General features: G+C 45.3%; 1 protein-coding gene across 6 annotated transcripts in view; it reads right to left on the reverse strand.

The window, feature by feature from the left end:
- Positions 1-2,509: 2,509 nt before the first annotated feature.
- Positions 2,510-22,938, reverse strand: part of ZSWIM8 (zinc finger SWIM-type containing 8) — a 63,518-nt gene continuing 43,089 nt past the window's right edge. For 3 of the 6 annotated variants that reach the window (XM_074874629.1, XM_074874633.1, XM_074874634.1), the window contains 17 exons: positions 21,668-22,676; positions 20,732-20,863; positions 19,611-19,790; positions 18,123-18,306; positions 17,455-17,553; positions 16,426-16,550; positions 14,902-15,133; positions 13,968-14,120; positions 12,980-13,202; positions 12,509-12,798; positions 11,522-11,745; positions 10,748-11,230; positions 9,990-10,158; positions 7,502-7,675; positions 5,856-6,071; positions 4,812-4,990; positions 2,510-3,527 (listed from right to left, as the gene is read on the reverse strand). In XM_074874629.1, the coding sequence (XP_074730730.1) occupies positions 3,324-3,527; positions 4,812-4,990; positions 5,856-6,071; positions 7,502-7,675; positions 9,990-10,158; positions 10,748-11,230; positions 11,522-11,745; positions 12,509-12,798; positions 12,980-13,202; positions 13,968-14,120; positions 14,902-15,133; positions 16,426-16,550; positions 17,455-17,553; positions 18,123-18,306; positions 19,611-19,790; positions 20,732-20,863; positions 21,668-22,676 (4,276 nt within the window). In that variant the 3' untranslated portion in view covers positions 2,510-3,323. Of the gene's footprint in view, positions 3,528-4,811; positions 4,991-5,855; positions 6,072-6,225; positions 6,320-7,501; positions 7,676-9,989; positions 10,159-10,747; positions 11,231-11,521; positions 11,746-12,508; positions 12,799-12,979; positions 13,203-13,967; positions 14,121-14,901; positions 15,134-16,425; positions 16,551-17,454; positions 17,554-18,122; positions 18,307-19,610; positions 19,791-20,731; positions 20,864-21,667; positions 22,677-22,938 lie in introns of those variants that run through there. The other 3 variants (XM_074874630.1, XM_074874635.1, XM_074874631.1) reach the window with 3 other exon arrangements.

Below are 22,938 nucleotides of genomic sequence, written 5' to 3' on the forward strand. Positions count from 1 at the left end.
AAGTGGGGGCCAGGCCCTATCCAGACAAATACCTGTAGCTATTAGTACCGACTAAACTCAGCATTTGCTGCCCAGCCTGGGAAGAGGTGGTAGCCACCACAGAAAACAGCTTCGCAGCTATCTAAAACCATTTCTACCCTGAAGAGCTCTAAAGCATCCAGCTGCTGTGGCAGCTGGCCTTCATTGCAGCCACTTCATATTGCTGGTAAGGCCAAGGACCTAGAGAACATTTACTCTAAGTGAAAAAACACATGGGTTAACTGAAAGTCAAAGGAAATTTGACTTGGCTGTGACCTCTGCTCTTTTACAGGTCTTCTGCTGAAAAGTCTACAGAATTTCTGAGCACAAGTATTTTCCCCACTCCTGGAGTAGTGACCAAACTAACAAGACTGCGCTGGGTAATGATTTTTCTGCTCTAATAAACAGATCAATGTTTCCTGGGCCACCAGAGCTCATCTCATCTCTTATGAAGGAATAATACCTGAAGAACCTCCCAGCCACATGGCAAGAAAAACCATCACCATCTCCCTTCTCACTTTCTCCTGTCCTTGCTCAGATATATTTCCATGGGATACAGCTCAGGAATAACAACAGATTAACAGATGCAGAGATGCAGGACTAAAAGTGTGTTCTGGAAGGCCTGAATACATGAGTGTGTGCAGCACCTCCACACAGCTCCCATCTCTGTCTGCTCAGTCTGAGGAATTTTTTCAGCGAAAAGACTGGACACTTCTGAAACTACCAACCTGTGCCTCATACCACTGAGCTGCTTGTTCAGTCAATGTCAGGCTGAGGTGAGATTCCCTGGCTCTTCCTCTGTTTGGGCTCTGCAGCTACTGGAAGACAACTGCGACAGGGTCTGTCATACGGAAGCAGTGCAATCTGTATGAGGACTAGAATTAGTAAAATAACCAACAAGAAAAAGTTTTGAGCACAGTGAAAGATAACAGGTATTGTGATTTCTTTTCTCTTACGGTCTTTATGCAGACTACACAGAATGAAAGCAAGTGCACTTCCAGATAAAGTCCATTCTAACCTCATGGTAAGCAGCTCCACTGTATTTTCCCAAAACAAGGATACTGGTGACAGTGCTCTCATGCTCTGCGTGTTTTTTAATTACAGTAGTCTGAGAACTTGCCTGCTCAGGGTCTAAGTGTAGTCTTCTAATAGATATCACAGATAAGGCTCTGCCATTTCATTTCCCTATTCAGTCCAAATCCTCAGTGCAATAACAGTCACTTCTGCTCCTGGTATTTAACACATTCAGATCTTTTGCCCATTTCCTTTCTGCTTCTTTCCTTCTAGAAGATGCTCCCTCCTCTTCCCATAATTTTCTCCTATAAGCAGTAGAAAGGAAAAGATTAGACTTTATTAGAAAACTCATTTTTCACCAAACTCCCTTCCCAGTTCTGAACTGCAAGAAACAGAGAGCACAGAAAGGGCTCCAGGAAGCCAAACCTTCCAGACATCAGGCTATGCTCTCCAGTCAAATTCAGGAGTTTTGCCCAACAGCCAGCTCATAATCAACATGGAACTTAGTTTAAAAGCCACAAAACTTCACATATTCTTCCGAACATCAGTATTTATAATTAGCATGTAACTAGACAGTTTATGGAAGAATACAAGGGGCTGTAAGGAGATATTTAAATAGTTACTGTTGCACAATCAGAAGTGGAGGAACCTGTCACACACTCTGGCCTGTACAGTACACAAAGGCAAAGCAAAGGAGCCTGTTCATTTGTTTTGCCCTATGCCTATGAGTTAGTTTATTTTTTAAGAGTATCACTGAAAGTAACAGGCACCTACTTCTAGCTTGCAGAAACTAAGTTCCCCACTGTCATTGGCTAAAGCCAAGTAAGACGCAAAATGCATTACTACAGAGAAATTGGATTCTTAACATCCATCAATCATCTGACTTCCAGTTTTAAAGGCCCTGAAATTTATGTGCTTGTATGCTTACAAATGGCAGTGGCCTTTTACACTTCCTTGGCATAGAAAGAAAAGCTTTCTAAAATTAATTTTCTGCAATGCTGTCCCTATTGGATATCTTGCATAGTCCACTAACCATCTCTCTAAACACAAGGGAGCAGACCACTAGCTTTCTTTAACAATTATACCAAGGGTGAGCAGCTACTGTTTTGCAGGATACTTTGGAAGTACAAAGCTCTGCATTACCACATGATAGCACTGGTGTCAAGACCAGAAAAGGAACCTGGTAGCTGGCAGAAGCATAGGCAGAACACCCCAGGCTTACCACCACTCCCCTGACACCCATCAACGTCCCAGCCCATGCGTACCTCAGCCTCTGCAAAGGCATGTCATTCTCAGAGCAGTACCAGGCAAGAAACCTTTGGCTCACAGCTTGTGTAAAAGTTCTGGCCACCTGCCTTGTGCTGGACCCCTTTTCCCCAAGGCAGGACAGCCAGCTACCCGGGCTCACAGGAGCTCCCACTGACACACAGCTGGCCAGCTCCATCAGACTGTCAACATTATAGCAGAGAGAAGAGAGTCAGTCTAAGAAAACGAGAGTTTAATCAGGAAATGAGAAGAGACAAGGGATAAGAAACTCATTACAGGAGAGTAATACCCCAGCCAAAAGAAACATGATTGTACAATTCAGAACAACCAGGATCAAAACATCCTATGAGCCAGCAGTGCCCAGTGAGGGACACTCCTGAGAAAGAGCTCAAGCACTTCTGGCAGTCTCCAGGCAGCTCAGCGCAGTCACCGACTCTGACTGCCCAAGCTCCAGCCTCTGCCCTCAGCAGCTGCTGCAGAGAGGCCCTGGCCCTGCTACTCCAGTCTCAGCTTCTCTCAGCAGGAGGTGCTGAAAGGAATGGAGGGAGCACTGGCTGTGCACAGCAGTCCCAGCCTCTCCCGACAGGAGATGGTGTGTGGAGTAAGAGAAGCCCATACAAAAAAAAAGTTTACATATTTATAAATGCCAAAATAAATATTTAAGACAGAATCCCCCACCCCTCTAACACGTGCGTAACCACACTGCAAACTGCTCGCAGGACAGCCTCCAGGGGCTCAGGGAAAAAAGCGGTGACTACACCACAGGGCAGCCAGCTCAACTTCCTTCTCATTTCCTGATGTTTCTGAAGCCTGCAGCCCACTGGGAAGGAGGAAGAAGAGCGAGCAAAGCAGAGCGCCAACACGCAACAGTGCTGGAGAGGAATGTCATGGTATAAATACATCAGATCAGTGGTTTCCAACAAGTTAAAACTAAAGTAAAAAAGACACCAGAAGGAAGGATGGTGTAAATGGAACTACAACTACGCAGAGCAAAGGGTTGTGTGTCCATGGAGCTCCGCCTGCTGTCACGGTGAGAAGGTGGTCATTTCCAGAGAGACCCTTTGCCACAGCTCCTTTGTCTGCTTGCTGCGCTTCAGGTTCTGGAGAATATCATTAAACTGCATCATGCCCATGGGAGTCAGGCAGAAGGCGCTTCTGGCGCTGCGGATGGCATTCACAAAGTCATCATAGTCAGCTGGAGTGAGATGGATCAGCCGATGATGGATGTACTGGATGGGAACAGGGAAAGAGCCTTAAGGTATTTGCTCACCACCCTCACACTTGGAGCAGGACTCAAGAGCTCCCAGGGCGATATGTCACATGATCCTGTTACCCCACAAGAGGTCCCAAGGCTCCGAGGCTCTGACAGAGGAGAGCTAGCTCAAAAGACAGCAGTGCTATATCTTACACTGTAACACAGCCAAGGAGAGCGTCCCCTCAGAACACCAAAATACACCACACAGTATCAGCGGGTGTTCTCTCCTTCACGGGCACCAAATTGCACCACAGTACAGTGCAAAAGGGCCAGCCAACACTGCCCCACCACCCACCACCGTGTAACCCCCACACCACTCATTTGCAGGTTATACATGGGGACCCAGCATGTTCACTGGACATCTCCTTTGCTAAGGGGTATGGAAGAAATAAGGTTTACACTAAGTTGCTACAGAATATCTCTAGGCTTAGCACTGTCACTTCCATCAGCTTCCAACTAAGGCCCCAAAATTGCAGGTCCAGCTTTTGAGAAATCTATTTCACTAATGTAGCTCAGAAAAAGAGCTTAAGTGAAGAAGCTGTCATTTCTCCAGAATATCACCTAGGTGATAGGACAGTTAAGCCAAGCTGGAGAGTGTATCTACAGAATCACCCTTCTGGTCATTTACTCAAGAGAAGTAGGTACATGTGGGCTGTCCTGTTCACACTGTTTTAGGGAACAGGCGGCTCTAGTATTCCAGCTGGCTCACTGAAACACACTTATCTCAGGATTTATTGAAACCCAGATATCTCATCCATACTGGTAGCTGAACAAGCCACTTCCACTATTAGTGCCAGCACTGGCGCACCAGACAGTTGTGCCAGGGCTTCATGACGAGGGGAAGACAGGCTACAAACAAGGAAAGAAAAAAAAAAAAAAAGATTGGCTAGGAAGCGAGGTGGACAGGGGGCTTGAAAACATAGCAAAGAAAAAGAAGTATAGGTACAGCTAGCATTTGGAGGAAGAAAGAGGACAGGGAACACAGAACCACCCCATCCTTTGTGAAAGTGAGCACAGGAGGTGAGAGGCCTTGGAAGAAGCAGTACAATAAGGTCCCTTGTATGCAGCCTCCATACAGGCAAGCGATGCCTATTCTAGTCCCTGCTGAGGGAAAGGGATGCGTCAGGCAATGGATCAGTTCAGCTACCAGTACCCAAAGCCCCTTCTCCCTTGCACACACACACACGCACAGGCAGTACCCGCAAGGCAGGCAGTGGCCTGGCAGCTTTGCCAGGCAAGAAGACAGGCCACACATTACCTGTATGTAGGCCTGCTGGCACCTCTGCACCAGCTGGTGGAAGGCTGGGGTGCGCAGGTGGTTGTGCACATGGGCAGGGTTGAGCCTCTGTAGAGCTTCCATGATGATCTCCTGTAGCACAAAAGGGCTCAGCACCCCCTTGGCTGCACCAACGCAAAACTGATGCACGTAGTTTACACCTGCACAGGAAGGAGAAGTCAGAACAACAGTGTTAAGGTAAGAGACACACCAGAAATCAAGTACTTCCCAGCAAGAACCTGGATTTGGAGCACCTTCTTCTCAGTGTAAGGTATCCTCCAGCAGGCTCAGGGAAGATAGTCTAGCAAACTCATGGGGACAAGAGTTCATTCTGATATATTCATCAGGTCTGATTAGAGACCAGGTACCACCTCAGTTGCTGATATTGCCAGTTCACTTAAAGGGGATGTGAAAGAAAACTGGTGTGGCAAGGTAACTACAGAGGCAAGGATACACTGCACCTCCTCCCATTGCTTCTTGCCTGCCCATCTAGGAACCACCTGCAGCCCCAGCACTCAGGTCTTAGGGAGGCCAGAGAGATAGCCAAGCTTCCCCACTACTGCCTACAGTGGAGCTCCCCCAGCAGCAGCAGCAGAAGCCAGGCCACTAGACAGGCTGTTTGTAGAGGGTTTTTAAGTTCCTACTGCTGATGAAATAATTTAAAAAAAAAAATAAAATGATCTGACAAAAAAGATCCAAGAGCAAAGTAGAAGTAAAAACAAAAACCAAAAACCAAACAGTTGGTGGTTTCAGCACCTATTGTTATACAAAGTCTTCACAGAAGGTGTAAATATACATAAGAAAGAGGAATACCTACAAGATAGTGGAAAGGGAAAAGAAAAAAGTTGCTGTTATAGAATGGAAGAGATACAAGCTCTGAGCCCTGTCCAACCCCATGCACTTCATCCAGTGCTCAAAATTCAACAGCACGACTACAGAACCCAGAAATGGGACAACTGCCTGGATGAAAGAGCAGCAGGGATCTTCTGAAACATTCTCAGAAATGGGATCAGATATCAGGCTCACCCAATCTTTGAAGTTTCACTCTTTGGAGAGCTTTTTCCCACCATGGTCCAAATCCCAGAAAGTGGATTTCTGCTGAAGTACTGCTCTGAGCCTTACCTAACTTCGCAGCTAACCCAAGGAGCCATTTTACATCCTCTGTGTAAGGTGGGCTGCGGGAGAAGTTGTTGGGATGGTCGTTGTGAGCTCTTCGGCCAAGCATCTCCAGAGCCAGCATCCCTGTGAGAAAGGGGCAGCCAGAGTCAAGCAGCACTTCTGCCCAGTAAGGCTTAGTCTAGCACCTCACTCACTGCAATACAACCTGATTGGCCTGTCCTTCGTCAGCAGAAAATTCCCTGGCTACAAAGAGTCCAGAGAGAAACAGAAGGCCCACCTCGGAGCCCGTCACCACAGGAAGTATCTGCAAGAACATCTGGATCTGCTGCTCCAGGCTGGGAAATCCGCACAGCCATCACACCTCACTAGAGCTGCAAAGAGACACTCCACTAGCATCTACAGCAGAGTCAAGCAAATAGACCCAAAGGCTGCACTACAGAAGGTGTCCTGAAAGCAATGCATTTGCTCCAAATTTTGCAACAGAGAAGCTACCCAAATCAACTTACTCAGCTGCAAAGACAACAGGCCAACACCGAGACTGTCAGTGTTGTCAATCTGCACACATTTCACTTATTCCATTACAGTTATTCACACAAATCTTCCCATTAAAAAAGTTTTAAAATACCAACAGGCACTATGTCTTGATCTTCCTACCTGCTTCCCTGCCCCTGCTTCTGTTATTCAGGCTATTAAACGCCCTTCATGGCTCACCGCTTACCACTGCAATGTTTCCAATGACATTTGCAGCCCTTTCTGCCTAACAAGTACTTTCTTCTCTAGCTTTCAGCAAAAAAACCTCAAGCAACCTCTAGATAGCCTTCCTTCTATTTTCTTGCTATTTCTCTTTGTTTGCTGCCCTGTGCTAGCTTTGTTTACCTTAGAGGCTCCCTCCTCCCTCCCCAGGTATCCAATGGGTTGGACCACAACTATGTACTAGTAGCTTACTACAATCTAAGATCAGTCAGAAACCCCAAGACTGATATCCTCGTACCAATGGCAGTTCAGGCAGAGACTCTATTTCCTCATAACCAGTATGACTGGGAAAGGAATGCTAATTACATACCCACTCTCCACAAAATAGAAGTTCTCTCCAAGTCAACCTTCAACAACCTGGCTGGAAAGGCACAGGACACATCGCTCCATGCCTCTGAAGACTCAACTGGTGGTATTAAGCTAGAAGTGTGCCTTCACCATCCATGAGCAGGAGATGAACTCCATTTTTGCACATAGTCACAACCTGCACAACCACATCCTCAGAGCCCTATCCAGACTCCTTTATGTACACCTGCTGAAAGGCAAGACTCTTCCCAGCTCTAACCCACTTAGCTTTCTTTTCTACTCCAATGGCTCTCAACAGCAACTGTTCAATCTTCTACTGCTTTGTCTCCATTTTTAGCCTCCACATATGATCATGAAGTGGCTTTCCCCATGTAGCTAAGATGTCATCACCCCCAACAGGTGCAGTAGCAAATTGCCAAATAACAGTGAAAACCTGCAGCCCTGCCCTGAATCCCTCTCAAGGGGGCCATAGAAACCCACTCGGCCATCCTTACCAACTCGGTATGCGGAGTGGAGGTAGTGCAGACCCTGGGGGCTCACAGGCTGACTGTGCTGCTCATCCTCGGCAGGAAAACCCCCTGTAACAAGGGAGTTGGGCTGTGAGGACAGAGTTGTCAAGGAAGCCCCCTGAATCGCTGGGAACGTTGATCCTGCATGGACACTTCCTACTGAAGAGAGCAAAACAGCAGCATTAGGACCCACCACCAGCCTAAAAGAAGGTTTACTTGGGCCATCATCTCCCTCACCTGACCGCCCCCTGCCAATGTAGTGGTCTGTTCCCCTAAACAGAACAAAACTGCAACCGAAAACTACAGGCTTACAACTGAAATACAATGGGCTAGGAATATCTCTTTCGTTTGCAAGCAGAGCCTGAAGGGAGTCAGTTACATGCTTGTCCATCTCTTTTGCAGTATTCCACGAACATGCACATTATTCATGTTTGACTCACAAATACATGTGTTGACTCAAAGGTACTATTAACTGATATTTCTGGTCCCAATTTCTTGTCTGAGGAAACAAGCATGTGCATGTCTACTACACCTGATGAGAAACTGCTGAGGAAATTAACTGAGCAGGACTAGTATCAAGTCACTCAAAGATCAAGTCCAACATTGTGAGGTTCCTCCACTTCTGCTGTAAGACAGCTATGACTCCATCCAGCTACTGTGGGGCAAGCGTGTTACTGGAGGCTAGCCTCCAATCCATCCTCGGGAAGAACCGCCATCGCACACACTGGCAGCACGTACCACGAGCAAAAACAGCAAGGAAATTTGAGAAGCTCTGCCACCTTCAGACACTAGTATGGGCAAAATCAAGGGAACTCACAGAAAAATCCATTACACTGTACCACCTAAACTTGTACATACAGCAGTTAACACTGAGCCAGTAAGCTGTACTCTGACAAGGGACTGAAGTTTATCTAACTTTCCCTCTCAAGAAAGGTACAGAGAGGAAAAAGCAAGGTTGCCTGAGAATTCCAGAGCAGAGATGCCATCAGGTGTGTGCACATTGTTACCCTTATTTCACAGCTTCTCTGTGGTGCTACTACACCAGCTGGGGCAATGCTCCAAGTTCCGATTTCTGCTCTTCCCCTGCCACCTCCAGCATGTTTTTCAAAATGTTTACTAGTGAATAGTTGAAGACCTGAGAACAATGTGCCTCCAAGGAAAGATCTGTCTAACGTCCTCAACCAACCAGACACACAGTGCCAAACAACCCACAAAGTGGGGCAAAATCCATGCTGCATTTGAAGTCTGGCCAAGGAGAATAAAAGAATGAGCTGGATTGTTGCCAGAGCTCAAGCATCATCACGTCACCACATACTCCAGAAACAGTGAAACAGTATTTTAAGGACTGAAAACAGAAGCTTATGCAAGCCATAAACAATGGCAGCTGGAAAGGGTGGGGTTGTTTTTTCCCTTCATTATTTTAAGTGCTCTAGGATGAGTTAGTAGTTCTGGAAGATTCATAACTCTTTGGAGGAGTACAGAAATGGTTTCTCACAACTAAGAGTCACAGCATCAGTCCAGGAATAAGGCTGTCAGCAAACGATGTTCTTCAGATCTTGAGGCCTTAGGACTATTCTAATTGCTTTTGTGGTGGCTTTTTAGCATCAAAATGAAAGACAAAAATAACTGAAAAGATTCTCCTGATAATCTGGATACGAAGGAGGCCAACACATCTCAAGTGTTTTCCCATGTACCAGTCTTCCAGCACCTGGTGAGTTGCAAAGCACTGATAAGCAAATGTACAAATAGACATTACCACCTCCCCAGTGAGGGTATAACAGAGCCTGTGTCAATTATGCCTGACCGGTGTAAAACCCCATAGCAATGAGAGCACATCCACAATTCAGTCAACATCTGCTGTTCCAGTGCTGCACACTACTTGATGGGTCTTCAGCACCACTCTAGCCCCAACACATGTGAGCAATTGTTCAGATTGCCATTGGCATGATCCTGCCAAAACACCTGCCCTCTCTACAGAAGTTCCACATTTTGGGTACTGGCTGCCTCCAATCCTTTCAGGCAGGAAAGACATCTATTAGTGCTACTGTAGCAGAAGTCTGCCTACTTCCTGCACTCTCTATTCATCTGACCCAAAGGAACCACAAGAGCCTGCTCAAGATCACCTATGCTCACCTTGCCCTAAGGAGAGGGGGAATAAAGCTCTAATAAGTTAGAAGTCAGAAAGACCAGGAGGGCTCCAAACACACTTCAGTCTGAGAGGCCAAAATAACCTCATACTGGAAATTTAGCTAAACAGAAATTAAAATTCCACTAGCTGAATCAGGCCCCATTATGAACCCCAGTACCCGCAAGCATATGAAATTTTAGGCTGGGGTAGATTTGGTCAGAACTTTTCAGCACAAGAACCCCGGTTCCACCTGTAGCCAGTGAGGGGCAGGACTTGACTGGGGTATGGCTAGGAGGCACAGTAAACAACTCTATGCTATGCAGAGCCCAGGGCTGTAACACTTACTCGCTACGTTGGAAGACAGTGACAGTCCTGTCTCACTGTGATAGGGATGCACCGCAATCTGCGTCATGGATGGGACCGGCACACCAGGGAATGACACTGCTGTAGCTGCCAATGATGGTGTAGTTACTGAATAAGGGTACTGTGCTCCTATGAATGCCGGATGGACACCCTAAAATAGAAAATAAGTAAGTCTGACCATTGAGAAGTAGTCCAAAACATGATGTCCCCACACAAACCCCGAAGCATGGGAAGTCCAACCTGACAGTGAGGAGGAAACACAGGAAGAATCAGCACAGAAACTCCATTGCACCACATGACCATTACATCTTCTTGCTCCTCCTCCTTTTAAATCTAATCAGTTTGCAGAAACCCACTCCAAGAACTTTCAAAAATATGCAGAGGTTAAAATAACCTTTGGTTTTCTCTCTGTAGTCTCTATTTAGTCTGCAAGCTCTCAAGAAGACAAGTTTTCTGTACAGTGCCTTCTGAGAAACTATAGAGCAATAAAAGCAAAAAACTACTGATGTATTATATTTGATATTCTTTTGAGACTTTACACATACCTACAGAAGACTCCTTAAAATGCAAAAGCTGAGCTGGGGAGCCAAAGCAACTATCACAAATCAACAAGTGATAGCAGAAGCTAGATCTCAAGCCACAGCAGGTGTGAGCCCCACGCTCTCCCCAGTCAGACATACTCCCTCTGGAAGCAGCCACACAAAGTCACCATAAATGAACAAGGCACAGGCAAAACTCACCTGTGGGTATGCTGAGCCAGGGACTGGGAAGACAGCTGGGCGCGGCATGTGCTGGATAGTGTGTCCAATATACTGGGGATTACAGGGGATGTGAGTCTGAAGGGTGGTGTAAGGGTGGAGGCCCTGCGTGTGTGTATGTGCCATTGCTGGCCCTGCCATCGTATGCTGCTGGTACATGGTCGACCCCACAGAGATCACCGGCATGACTGTTGCTGCTGCGGTTACCGCAGCTGCCACTGTTACAGTGGTGGGCTCAGAGGTCACCCGGTTGTCTGTCAACCCACGCGCTGCTTCAGAGGCAGCCCGTGCACCACTGGCACTGCAGCCGGTGGCACCTTCTCTCTGGGCTGGGGTCCCACCAACAGTCTGTTCATAAAGCCAGTACCACTGGTGAGCTACTTCAAAGAGGACTTCTGGGTACACGCCACCTCCTTTGGCTGCCTCCTCTACTGCCATACAGGCCTTTTCCAGCATCAGATTGTCCTGGGGGCAGTGAAAGAAAAGCAGAAGTGAAGAATGCAAAACCAGGAACACAAGAAGGCAAAACTACAGCAGGAAAAAAGTACAAGGCATCTAAAATGACTGACGCTATGGGGAACAGACAGATCACAACTACGCTGCAGAATAACCACAGCTATTCATTAAAGACAAGAGAAATCCACAGAATTAAGATTAAGGCTGTTCAGTAGCATAGAAGAGCCAATCCCATAAGTAACAGCACATCCTTGATGGTGGAAATCAGCTTGTGCTAGTCAGCCCCCACATCATGCTCACCTGTTCCTTACACTGCACCAGAGCCCTCTGGATCTCGTTTGGGTTCAGGGCATGGGCATGAGGCAGGCAGCTGAGTGCCAGTTCAGCAGCTGCCCGCACCATGTTGGAGTCTCTGGCCCGTGAAGCTCTGTCTGCCAATGATGCCACCTCTGGGGGAGTCAGATGTCCGTCCCAACACTCCACCAAGATGTTCAAGGCTGCGCTACCAATCTCCATGGCCTGCCCTAAGAGGAAGAGAGAAGACTTTCACACCACTGGATGCCCAGTGCAGTTCCAGTCAGCCTTCCCTCAACAGGAGGTGCGCTCCTCACTGCCTTCAAGAGCAGCGGACAGAGCCCAGTTGCTCACCTTAGGCTTCAAGTCAAACTTAGGCTCTTCCTCCCAAAACACAGGGCAGGCAAGAGCCCTCAATAAGCAAGCAGTGAGTGAGGGTACCATTATTAAAGTTAAGCTAAAGATTCATTGGAGGCAGTGAGAGGAATTTGCTATAGCTGATTTTAGTAAGCACAAACGACAGCCTAGACTGTCACTATTTCCATCATGTCAGGAAAACATGAATTTTCAAGGGTGTGTTTTTCAGGCTCTAGAAGCCACATGGATAGAAAGCAGGTAGTAGGTCTGGGTGCAAACAGAAGGAAGAAAGTGACATGCTGAACACACCAGAGCATGTTCAAACTTGTCAAATGTGTCTCTTCAGCAGACCCCTGAAGGAGAAGTTAAGACCAGTCTCTGTGTGAGAAGTGGTCTATGGCTCTGAAGACTGAAGCATGTTGCAGTACAAACAAGAAGAAACAAGTTGCAAGAACTTCCCAAGCCAAAACAAGCACCACTGTGTAAAATCACTGGTGCTCAGCTTGTACTGTCAGCTGTGCCAGCAGCTTACATGGCTACCACAGCACACCAGCATCACCATTTTGGGGCATAAACTCGCCTCCCCCCACTCCTTCCTGCCCAAAAGCAAGCTTCCCGATAAAGTTTTGCTGTAACCTGTGATCCAAGAGACATGGGAGGAGTAAGTTCGAGAGAGCCAGTTGGGAGACACAAAGTTGTGCAGCCCTAGTGCATACAGCCCAATCTCGAAGGCGCAGAGGTGAAGGTTGCGGTGTGGTCCCTGGTGCCCACCACTGGAGGAAGGGTGGGTGAAGATGGAGGTACTGCTGTTTCCACCTGCTTTGATAAGAACTGTCTTGGCCAATTCAAAGTAGAAGTGAGCAGCTGCCTCCGAGGGCTGGTTTGGGACATGAGGAGCATGGCTCTCTAGCCGCCTCCCTTTATACCTAGAAGAAAAAAATAGAGGAACCTTTCAGACAGTAACAAGTACCCCACTTCACTAGCTGGAGTCTTTAAGGTCCAGAAGAAACAAAGCAAACTCCCAAGGAAGTACTTCCTGATGTATATGTGCTAGTTCCCTGACACCAGGCCTAGAGGTTGCCTCCGTGCATTGCTATTATTCATTACCTGCCAACTTCCACAGTCTTTGCACGGGCTCCCCCACTGGCTCTCCTACTGCCACTGGAAGAGGAAGATCCCAGCGAATCACTTGAAGAACTGCTGATACTGTCACTGTCCTGTCCTCTGCCCCAGGATGTCGTTGCCCATCCCCCACGTAGCGGACGCCGACTGAGCGTTGGAGAACTGTCAGAGGTGGTTTCAGGAGCGCTGCTGTCAATACTAGCCATGCCTACAACACCAAAACCAACACAGTAACGTCACCAGGGCTAGTAAATGTAATGTGTGTAGTTAAACTCCTACTCCCACCACCACCTACAGTCCCAACTAAGATCAGTCATGACAGCGACAGTCAGCCTTACAGCTGCCAGGCATTCAACTTTGCAAATTAAGAGAGGTTAAATTAGTCAGTTTGGTCACAGATGTCAGTGTCATTTTGAAGTTCTCAGATTAAAAAGCAGAAGAATCCCAGAACAATGTATCTTTATTTTCCCCTTCACACCATCCCAGTCCCTCACTGCATCTGCCAAGCTTTGTGGCAGAGTATAACAAGAAGCAAATATACACACAAAGTCAAGTTCCACAAATTGTATGAGTATGAAGAAAATCCTTGCTGCACAATTTACACAAAAGTTCTTCACATCCTCAGCCTCTAACTTACACACTTCCCAAGGGAAGTGTCAAGAGGCAGCAGCTCCTCTGAATTTGTTTTTGGACCCAGGAGCACAGAGTCCAGCAATCATTCAGCTCCAGATATCCAATCCATCACCCAGGATGTATCTGGTGTGAGAAAGGTATAGTAACTTGCCATACAGAAGGGGGCAGGAACTCTGTGGAGCAAAACCTATTTCTCCATGCCAAACACCCCAGAGACAATCAACTGCTTCTGTAGTACAGGAAAGGCTGACAAGTGGAATGAAAGAGCAAGGGAATTGCCGAAACTCCAACAGGCTGCCTAACACAGCACTAGATGCTGTATGAACTAGTCAGTTCCTACCTGTGTGTTTCTTCTTCTGCCTGACAGGTGAACCCCAACATCTCCCATTGTATCCACCTCGGTTTCCAAGGGCCAGACGGCTGGGCACCTTTCCCTCTTGTTTCAAGACAGTGGCCTCCACAGCTGGCTCACAGGGGGACCTCTGAGAGCTCTCTGCATAAACAGGACAGTGATAAGGTAAACATTATGATTTGTTTCTGCATCTCTAAAACCAGATGTGGCCATTTAAAATATATAAACATCAGAAGATGCAGGAATTTTATAAAATGAGTGGTATTTATGAGCAGGATTATCTCAGTTTTCTTTCAGTATTAAGCATATCACCCTATACCAGGCCAAGAACACTTAATCTTAACAACTCAAGATTTGGAAAATTTACTGCAACTACAGAAAAATTTTAGAATAAAAATGCTCCAGCAACCCTAACCTTATTGCGGTCATCCTCAGATAGTATTGATCTATTTGGGAAGAGTTAAGAGAGCATCTGCTTTCCACCAAAGGCTGCTGTATGTGATGTTTGCCACCAGAGTGGAGGCACAGCTTGAAGAAAACCACATTTATCTCTAATGCCCTTCAGCATTCTTGGTTATTTATCTCACACGAAGGTACCTGACTCTGTGTGTAGCTTTCTGAAATCCTGCAACTCTGTGATAGAAACCTAAAAGATAGAGCCACAGTAGTTTTACATTAACTGCTTATACAACTGGCTCAAGATAGGAAAACCTGAAAATTAGCTTGAACTTCTATGCAACAAGAATGTGTACAGAAATGGATACAGCCAAACAGATAGTGGGGGAATGACATTCTAGTAACCACCAAGTAGCCAGATGGTAATATAATCACTCTACTTCCCAAAACACACAAATATGTACAGTTCCAGTTCTGCACTGATAGCAGAAGGGTTTCACCATAGCCCTTACAGACCACCTCTTACCCTGTGTATTTTTCTCCACGAAGTTCTCAGGACTGCTCTGGACTGCAGCGCTTACAGCAGCTTGCTGAGTGACAGAAGTCCCTGGAAGCTGCTGGATAGCTGCAGTGGACTGAGCAGCATGTTTGGAAGGAGATTTTTGATTTGCTACTGTAGGCTTGCTAGATGAGTAGAAGGAACTCAGAGTCTGTGGTTTGTGAGTTTGACTCTCTCGGTCCAGGAGTTTGTCTAAAATCTTTAACAGCAAGGAAAAAGGGGGGGGGGGCGGGGAAGAAAAATAAGAGCTTGGCAGAAGGGTAAGAGAACAGTCATTACACTAAGACAGAGCGGAAAAGTACTAAATCAGCTTCCTGGTGGACAACAAATTCCATTTGTTGGAGAAAAGAAGAAAATGCTTATTCTCTAGAAAGCTATAGGCATTATCTTCCTGTACTGAAGATCAGCAATGCGCAGCTGAGAGCCATGCAGTCTGTATTACTGGGGAAGCAAAGATTCATTCGTACTCAGTAATATCCCCATTTTCACTTCAAATAGCCACTGACTTTACTTGACAAGCACCCAACACTCACAATAAAGCAGTAATTCTGGTACATCAAGGACAGAATGAAGGACTCTATATTTAGTTCTGCCAGTCATTAGATGTTCTTAAGTTACCAAAATTCTGCACTCACCATTCAAAAAATCCTGTCATACTCTTACTAAGAAACTGGCAAAGCCACTAGAGAAACTGTGTTCTACCAGCCTACAACAACATTTTCTTGTCCTTATTTAGTATGTGATTGGGTAACAATGCATAACCACATTTTATGGGTTTGTCCATTTCTACTGTTCACTCTCCACACAAAAGTCACACCGTGTGTGATTTGCAGATGACTGATATCGCAGTGTCCCTGTTATTCCCCTGGAGAAGAGTATAGCAAAAGTGTTTCTCCTTTAGGAGACAGAAAGACACTAGTAATATTCTTACCGGGTAGGAGGGTTTCTGAATATAAAAAATTAATAAAAACCTTCCTGAAGCTTCAGCAGTTTTTGATATTTTTTTCCTCCTTTGGGGTGGTGTGGCAGAGTTTTACTACCTTGCATGGGAAATTAAGGCACAGGTGGACTGAACTAGTATATCAAAAGGTGAGAGGTTAAGAAACAAAGACTTTGCTAGATATACTGTTCTGCAAGCCAACATCCCTGCAGCAAAACAGAATCAATCCCCAGACCACACACACAGTGCACACTGAAAACCCCTGAGACAAAGGACTTGTTTTAGCAGGTAAGCAAAAGCGTTAAAAGCAGTGAGAAAGCATCTTCTGACTGGACCTTAAGAAACCTACGGAAAGAGTGCCTCTTCCAGGGCAACGCACACTGCACAATCAGACTTTGCATCAGTGGAAGAATATAAATACCACAACAGAGCTTGTAAATCATCAGTACATGACACAGCAACTTATGCTCACTGGCAATACTATCAAATCCATCAAAACCCAAACATGGTTTGCACTGCATCTCCCTCTCCACTTTTAAAGGAAAACTAACCTTCTTCAGCTTAGACTGATCATCCTTGTAAGTAATCATCAGGGCTAGTGCCAGATCCCCTTTCTCCCTTCGGGTGCCTTCACACAACAGAGGATGTTCTGCTTCACTGACAGTTGTTTTCATACCTGCAGGCCAGAAAAGAGGGGATGAAGAGACAAGTGAGCCCATGGGATTACACCACATCCTGAGCAGTATCTATACCTCATTTTATTCACTCCACTGTCACCGGCAAAAGAAGACTTCCCACCCCTGCCAATTTTTCTGTTAACTTCAGAAATAGGTCATGAATAAACAGGACCTACTGTTTGTCCCCAGAATACTAAGCTTGCTACAACTGTCAGAATAACCAGATCCTAAGACATTACAGGAAGAGAATCCAGGCAAGCCCACAACTCCATCTTGAAACAAACTTTTCCAGTTTCTGCAGGTGCTACAAACCAGCATTCTCACCCCATAAAGAACTCATCTTCCTCCTTTCATAGATGAGGTAACAGAGAACAGGCCTTGTTTAAACCATTCTATTCCTATTTGTATGCTGCTTTAAAACAGGCATACAATATTGTCAACATAATATATATATAATCACTGCTTTGTTGCTGAAGCTGATAAATGAGGCAAGATTATGCTTAGATCCTGAATTATATGATAATGCTTGAGAGTACTTCTGCTAGTCTGTCACTATCATTGTCTAACCTCTTCTGAAATGATTGCCTTTTGTTCTCTGGAACTGTCCATCTCCATTAAAGTCCAGGCAATACATCTTCCACAACAAGAGCAAGAAGAAAGCTAAAATTCACGTTGCTACTTTAACATTCAGCTCCCGTCCCGTATCCCCCTTCTATTTTTCACAGCTTTGCAAAGGCACCTCAACCCCGGCATGTAGAATCCTTCTGCATCTGGTTCTGACAAACCATGCAAATGTTTTCATTTCTGCACCAAACTGGAATGAACTACTAACTCTCACCATCCAAAACGAAGCAGGATGCAGAACATGGATGAAGAAAGACTTTTCTTGTAAAAGATTCTTACCAAGAGCAGCAACAGCTGCCTCAAAACCAAGCTCTTCATCACCAGGCATTTCATTATTCCAATTACGGCTTGGGGGTCTAGAGCCTGTAGGAGAAACCACTGAAAGACGGCAATAGAATTAGCGCTCAGCTTTCAAAACCAGGACCTCAATGCAAAAGCCATTTCTGAGACTTTTCTGAATTTGCGGAGCTTCCTGTGGTCCTATTCCTAGCCTTGTACCAGTTTCAAGACCACAGCAATCTCTTGGTTTTCTTTTTCCCCTTTCTCTCTCTAAACTCAGAGGGCTCCAAACCAGGCAGGTACAGTGTCAAGTCAGTCTTCTAATTCCAGGTTTTTGTGTTCTTTTTTAAATACTAGATTTATATTAGCTTCTTCTGAATATAACCAGCATAAGAGTAGAAAAGTCAGTCATTTGTAACTATTTTACAAATACAGAGTGTTGAAATGTGGTAAGTTTCCAGTTGTTTTCAAATGTAAGCAGAAGGAGAGACAGTTCCACTGGGGCACAAAGTGCCTCTAAAGCAACATGGAGGGAAGTGCAAGCAACAGTGTGTGAAGAATCAAGATTAGGTTGTTCTTATACAGAAGACAGTTTCTCTTTGAAAACCCCTCAAGACCTGGCATCTCAGAACATGCCCTTCACACACTCAAGCCAATGCAGACAGTACCTGGAGTGCACAGGACATCAAATATAAAGCTAGCCAACATCAGAGGCAGGACAGGACGGTAATCACACAGTGTCCCTTCTCGCAGTTCTTCAGCTCTTCCTCGAATAGTATTCATCTCATTAGTGCCCAAGGGAATCTTCTTCAAGAGGGCTACAATCTCAGACTCCTGATATGCCAGCTTCACCTGGTAGTATCCACAAGGAAACAAGAAGCTGCCATCAGCACAGGCCCTGTGGGCAGTGGACCATTTTTCCCTATACTTAAAGTACAGCAACAGTTTTTATTGGATCATTAAATTATAGCAACTCTTAGCACCCTAGCCACCTTTACCATTCTCTCCACACTGAACACAGGTTTTCAAATCTAATACAAGTCTCACCTCATATTTATACTTTTTTTTTTACTCAAATTATGACTCTTGAGCTGCATACAGAAAAACATACATCAGCTTTCATAAGAACATCAGGAGAAGCGTTTGACTGGGTAAGTCAGTGGAAAAGGTGATTACTCTTAATTGTAGGAAAAAGGATGCTATGTTAAATAATATACTCAATCGAGACAAAGAGAGACTGACTAGCAGCAGAATGGGCACTGGGTGTCAGCACGCATGTCAACGGGATGAAGACTTACATTTCACTACTGTGTGCTATTTCTGCATTCTCTCCATTCTTAACATGTGAAAGTGATTGTTTTCTTTTTAGGTAGCAAGTGACTGCCAATCTCACAGTCTACTAATCAGATGGTAAGAAGTACCAATAATTAGTGTACCAAGTGTAGTTGGTGGATAACTAGCAACAATACAGACCTCCAGGGACTACACAACCCTGTAGTGAAAAGCAGGGCCACTGCAAATCACACAGACAAGGTCTTAATTGGACACTTCTTTTTTTAAACAGGAAGCCTAATAGTAATCAACCTGTGTCCAAAATAATATGCCTCCACAGTGCATATGTTCACTTGCCAACGAATGAGGTATCAGCAAGAGCAACAGTTTTCAAACATGTAACAATTGCACCAATTGACCCCAAGGAATGAGTTTCAAACCATTTCACCAATGCAAATATGGACAATTCCATTTACAAATGGCTTTATTTTCCTCAGATTAGCCAAGTACATGGGAAACATATTTAAGATAAGTAGTAAACTGTTCTAATTAAATAATATACTCATAAAAGATTTTGTACTCATTTAAATATTTTCAAGCCTGTAGCTTCATGTGAAATCCAAGGCATGTTGGCACGTGAGGTCTGAGTTTCCTATTAATGAAGGTAACTCCAGATGAAGTGATATTTCTAATCATTTTTCTGGCAGATCAATGTGTGCTAATGGGATGTCCACACAGTCCATTTAGTCCCACTGCAATCAATTTTAAGGAAACATATAAAAGCATAACCAAACTTCAGGAGTTGAAATGGAAACCACACGAGCAAAAGCATTCAAGCAGACCAATGTTGCTTACGGACACTGCCTTTTTGAGGTGTTTCATACCTCCAGAGCTTTTGTGGAGGCAGGTGGTCTCTGCAGCTCCAGAGCAAACATTCCTATTCGAAAGGCCAGGTTGTGGTACTCCAGCCGCTCACTCAACACAGTCAGCAAGAAAGCAGCTTTCGACAAGGTGTTGGTTGCCATCCACGTCTGCTTGCTGGTTGATACCTTGTTCTTTTTGCCCTGTTTGAGGAGGAATTTGTCACAGGACACTTTCCTGAACATCCTAAATGATTCTATGCTTCTCCTACCCTTTGCAATAATTAGTAGACAGGAGGAAGAACAAAACATGTTTAAATTTTATTCCCTGTGCTGAGGAATCACAAACACCAGCGGTTACTGATGAACATCATTACTTCCCCTATCTCACCCCAGCACAACACAGTTGAAGAGCTGGCCCATTGATAAGACATATGTCCACTATTGGACTGATACTGTGCAGGCAGATGTTGCATGCCTGTCCCTTCCAGGGGAACCTTTTCATACAACAAACACTGCTTAGTACCACTACAAGTGATTTTCCATAAGTTTATGCTTATTTATTTCCTCTTCAACCCTTTATACTGAAACAACAAACTTCTAACATCTCCAGTGGTGCACATTACGAAATAGGAGACTAAAGTTTTGGAAAGAATCACAAGAAACAGTGTTACCTGCACAGAGCTGCACAAAAATCAAGACTTCTTATGGCTGCTGCATAATCTTATAGCACACAGTAGCAGGTACCTCTTAAACAAAACATCCTTTGAAGCTGTTGTTAAATAGGGTGTTTTGTTCAACTGACTTAAAATAGAGTCTTAAAGGACCTGCAGCTTTTAACAGACAAACCAAGCTTCTCTCTGAAGCATAAGGAAAAGCGAAGAAGCTTTTAACTAAACTCAAGTTTCTGAAGATTTAAGTCCTGCTGAATAGCCCCTTATTTTCTTTCTCCCTTTTATTCACCCCCACAAGCAGAGTGATCAAGCACATTAATGACATCCAGAGAAGTTCAACCCAGAGGAAGCATCAGTGCAGGGCCCTAAACCACAGTAAATGAGAAATGCTTGAGAATGTCGTTATATCCATCCCATATAATCCTTGTAACTTACCCTCTACCCACAAAACTAGACACGCTCTCTCTCTACCTTAGTTGGTGGCTGCTCCACTTTGAGATCTGGAGGGTTGGCCAGTAGGTCCCTGGCAAGCTCTACGGTTAAGCGGCATGCTTCATTACTGTATCCATGTGCATACAAGGCCTCTGCACAAGCAAACAGGATCTGCAAGAAAGAACAGATGGTCATATTCAAACCATGCTCCCCCAGGCTGCAGCTAGCCTGCTCAAACCACTTGTCACAAAGACTCTCCAAACACAATTCACTTCAGCAGCAGGTGTTCTCAGAGTCCTCCTTGCCTGGACATTCACGACCATCCCTTTAAACACTCCCTTAAAAAGCCTGTTCTTCCATGATTATGTTCCATTCTCCCTCCAAGTGCTATAAGAGATCGGAGAATAACTCAAAAAACCCCTAAAACCCAAACTGACTATAACTATTCCCATGCACGTCCATTTCAGCTGCTTGCTCATACAGGTGAAAACTCTAAATGTATTTTGAGGTTATTACAGGAACATGACACAGTCTATTTAGATTGCCTGTGGCTTTCCAGAGAATTTCTGCTTACATGGTTGGATCTAAATTTTTCCTGCTGGGCATGTCTCGATCTTACCTATTTTGAATTTCATCTCAATTTTGCCATTTCCAAGAGTGAAACTAGGTAAAAAGCACACACTGGTTTGCCTACATTTGTAAATCCTGGAGCGTGAGGTGGGACCAGCTAAAACTGGGACACACTTGAAGTTAGTGCAGAAATAGGGAGTCAAGCTTGTGGGAAAGAGACATGTGTGATACTACTGCACTAAGACTGTAGATATCTTATGATACAATGGGTTACGATTACATTATAATTAAACACTTGATTTAACAACATACTAAGTTAAACGTAACAGGTAGGAGGGTGGCAAGACCATGATGTATACAATACATAAGACTGCAAAGCAGTGTTTTGAACTAGATTCAGCTCACCTCCATCCGGTTCTCCTGCTCCAGAGGCTTTATACCAGCAAATATATCCTGCTCCTCTTCATTTCCCCCTTCAGCTTTGTCATCATCTTCCTTGGCTACCTCTTGTGGATTCAGATAGTATACCTGGTAATCATCTTCCTCTTCTCCATCATCCCCTCCCCCTGCTGCACCACTCTCTCCCACTTCTTCTGGCTTCAGGCTCACACCACCGCTGTTCTCATCTGCAGAAGGCAGGTCGTCATCACCACTACCCATTTCCCCTACAGGATCCTTGGGCGATTTCTTGGCCATGGAACTGGTCCTGACACTGGGCTCGGGTCCCTCAGAGAAGTACACCCCACCATCCTCCTCAAAGGTATCCCTGTAGCTCCTGCTCAGTGGGCTTTCTGTAAAACTAAATGTGTTGCTGGCTTCTGCCCCCAGAGCCAAGCTGCTGTCATCCAGGCTCAACTCTGCCAAGTCCGGCTCCAGAGAGCTGTCTTCACTGCTCATGCGACGTTTCCCACTATGTTTACTGGTCAAGCCTTTGCTCACTGGCAACTTTGCTTTCCCCACTGCAGTCTTATACACAGCTTTATCACCTTCTGCTGAAAGTCGTCTCAGAACCCTCTGTGGCGTTTCAGAGACAACTTTCCGCTTTCCAGTAAGTTCCTTTGGACGAACTGCTGGCTCCTGGGGAGAGGGACGCAGCCTGTCCCCAGGCTGCAGACATGCTCCCCCAGGCTCCTGTCCATGGGTTCTACCAGCCTCACAGGCAGTTTCTGCACACTGCAAGCGGCAGCTCCTCTGCTGGATGGCCTTTACCCAACAGAATGAGTTCTTCTTGTCAGTGCTGCTATATGTGATCCCAGGAATGGGATAAGCTTCCTCCCAGTTGAAGTAACAGGCTTCCACAGCTGGTTTGAAACCCTGGAAGAGCTTCTCCAGTGATTTCTTGTGCTGCCCCCTCTTAACATTATCTATGACTTTCAGCTGCCATTGTCTGAGCTGTGAGCAAAGGTCCCTGCGCCTAAGAGAAGTAAGAGGACAGGTTAGAAAACAGACACAAAATGCACCTGTGACAAACTATCTCATAACCCACAGAATACCTCCTCCTTTTGGCCAGAAACATCTTCTGCTGAATTAAGTATAGACAGCATTAGTAAGAAGACAGGCTGAAAAAAAAACCCAGGTATATTAACAACCAAGTCCTAGACAGACCCATGATATAGAAACAAAATGTGAACAGTACCAGCATGAAAGCATGATACAAACCGGGAGGTTTAAAATGA

Source organism: Strix uralensis, chromosome 7 (genome assembly GCF_047716275.1).
Source record: "Strix uralensis isolate ZFMK-TIS-50842 chromosome 7, bStrUra1, whole genome shotgun sequence".
NCBI classification, from domain to species: Eukaryota; Metazoa; Chordata; class Aves; order Strigiformes; family Strigidae; genus Strix; species Strix uralensis.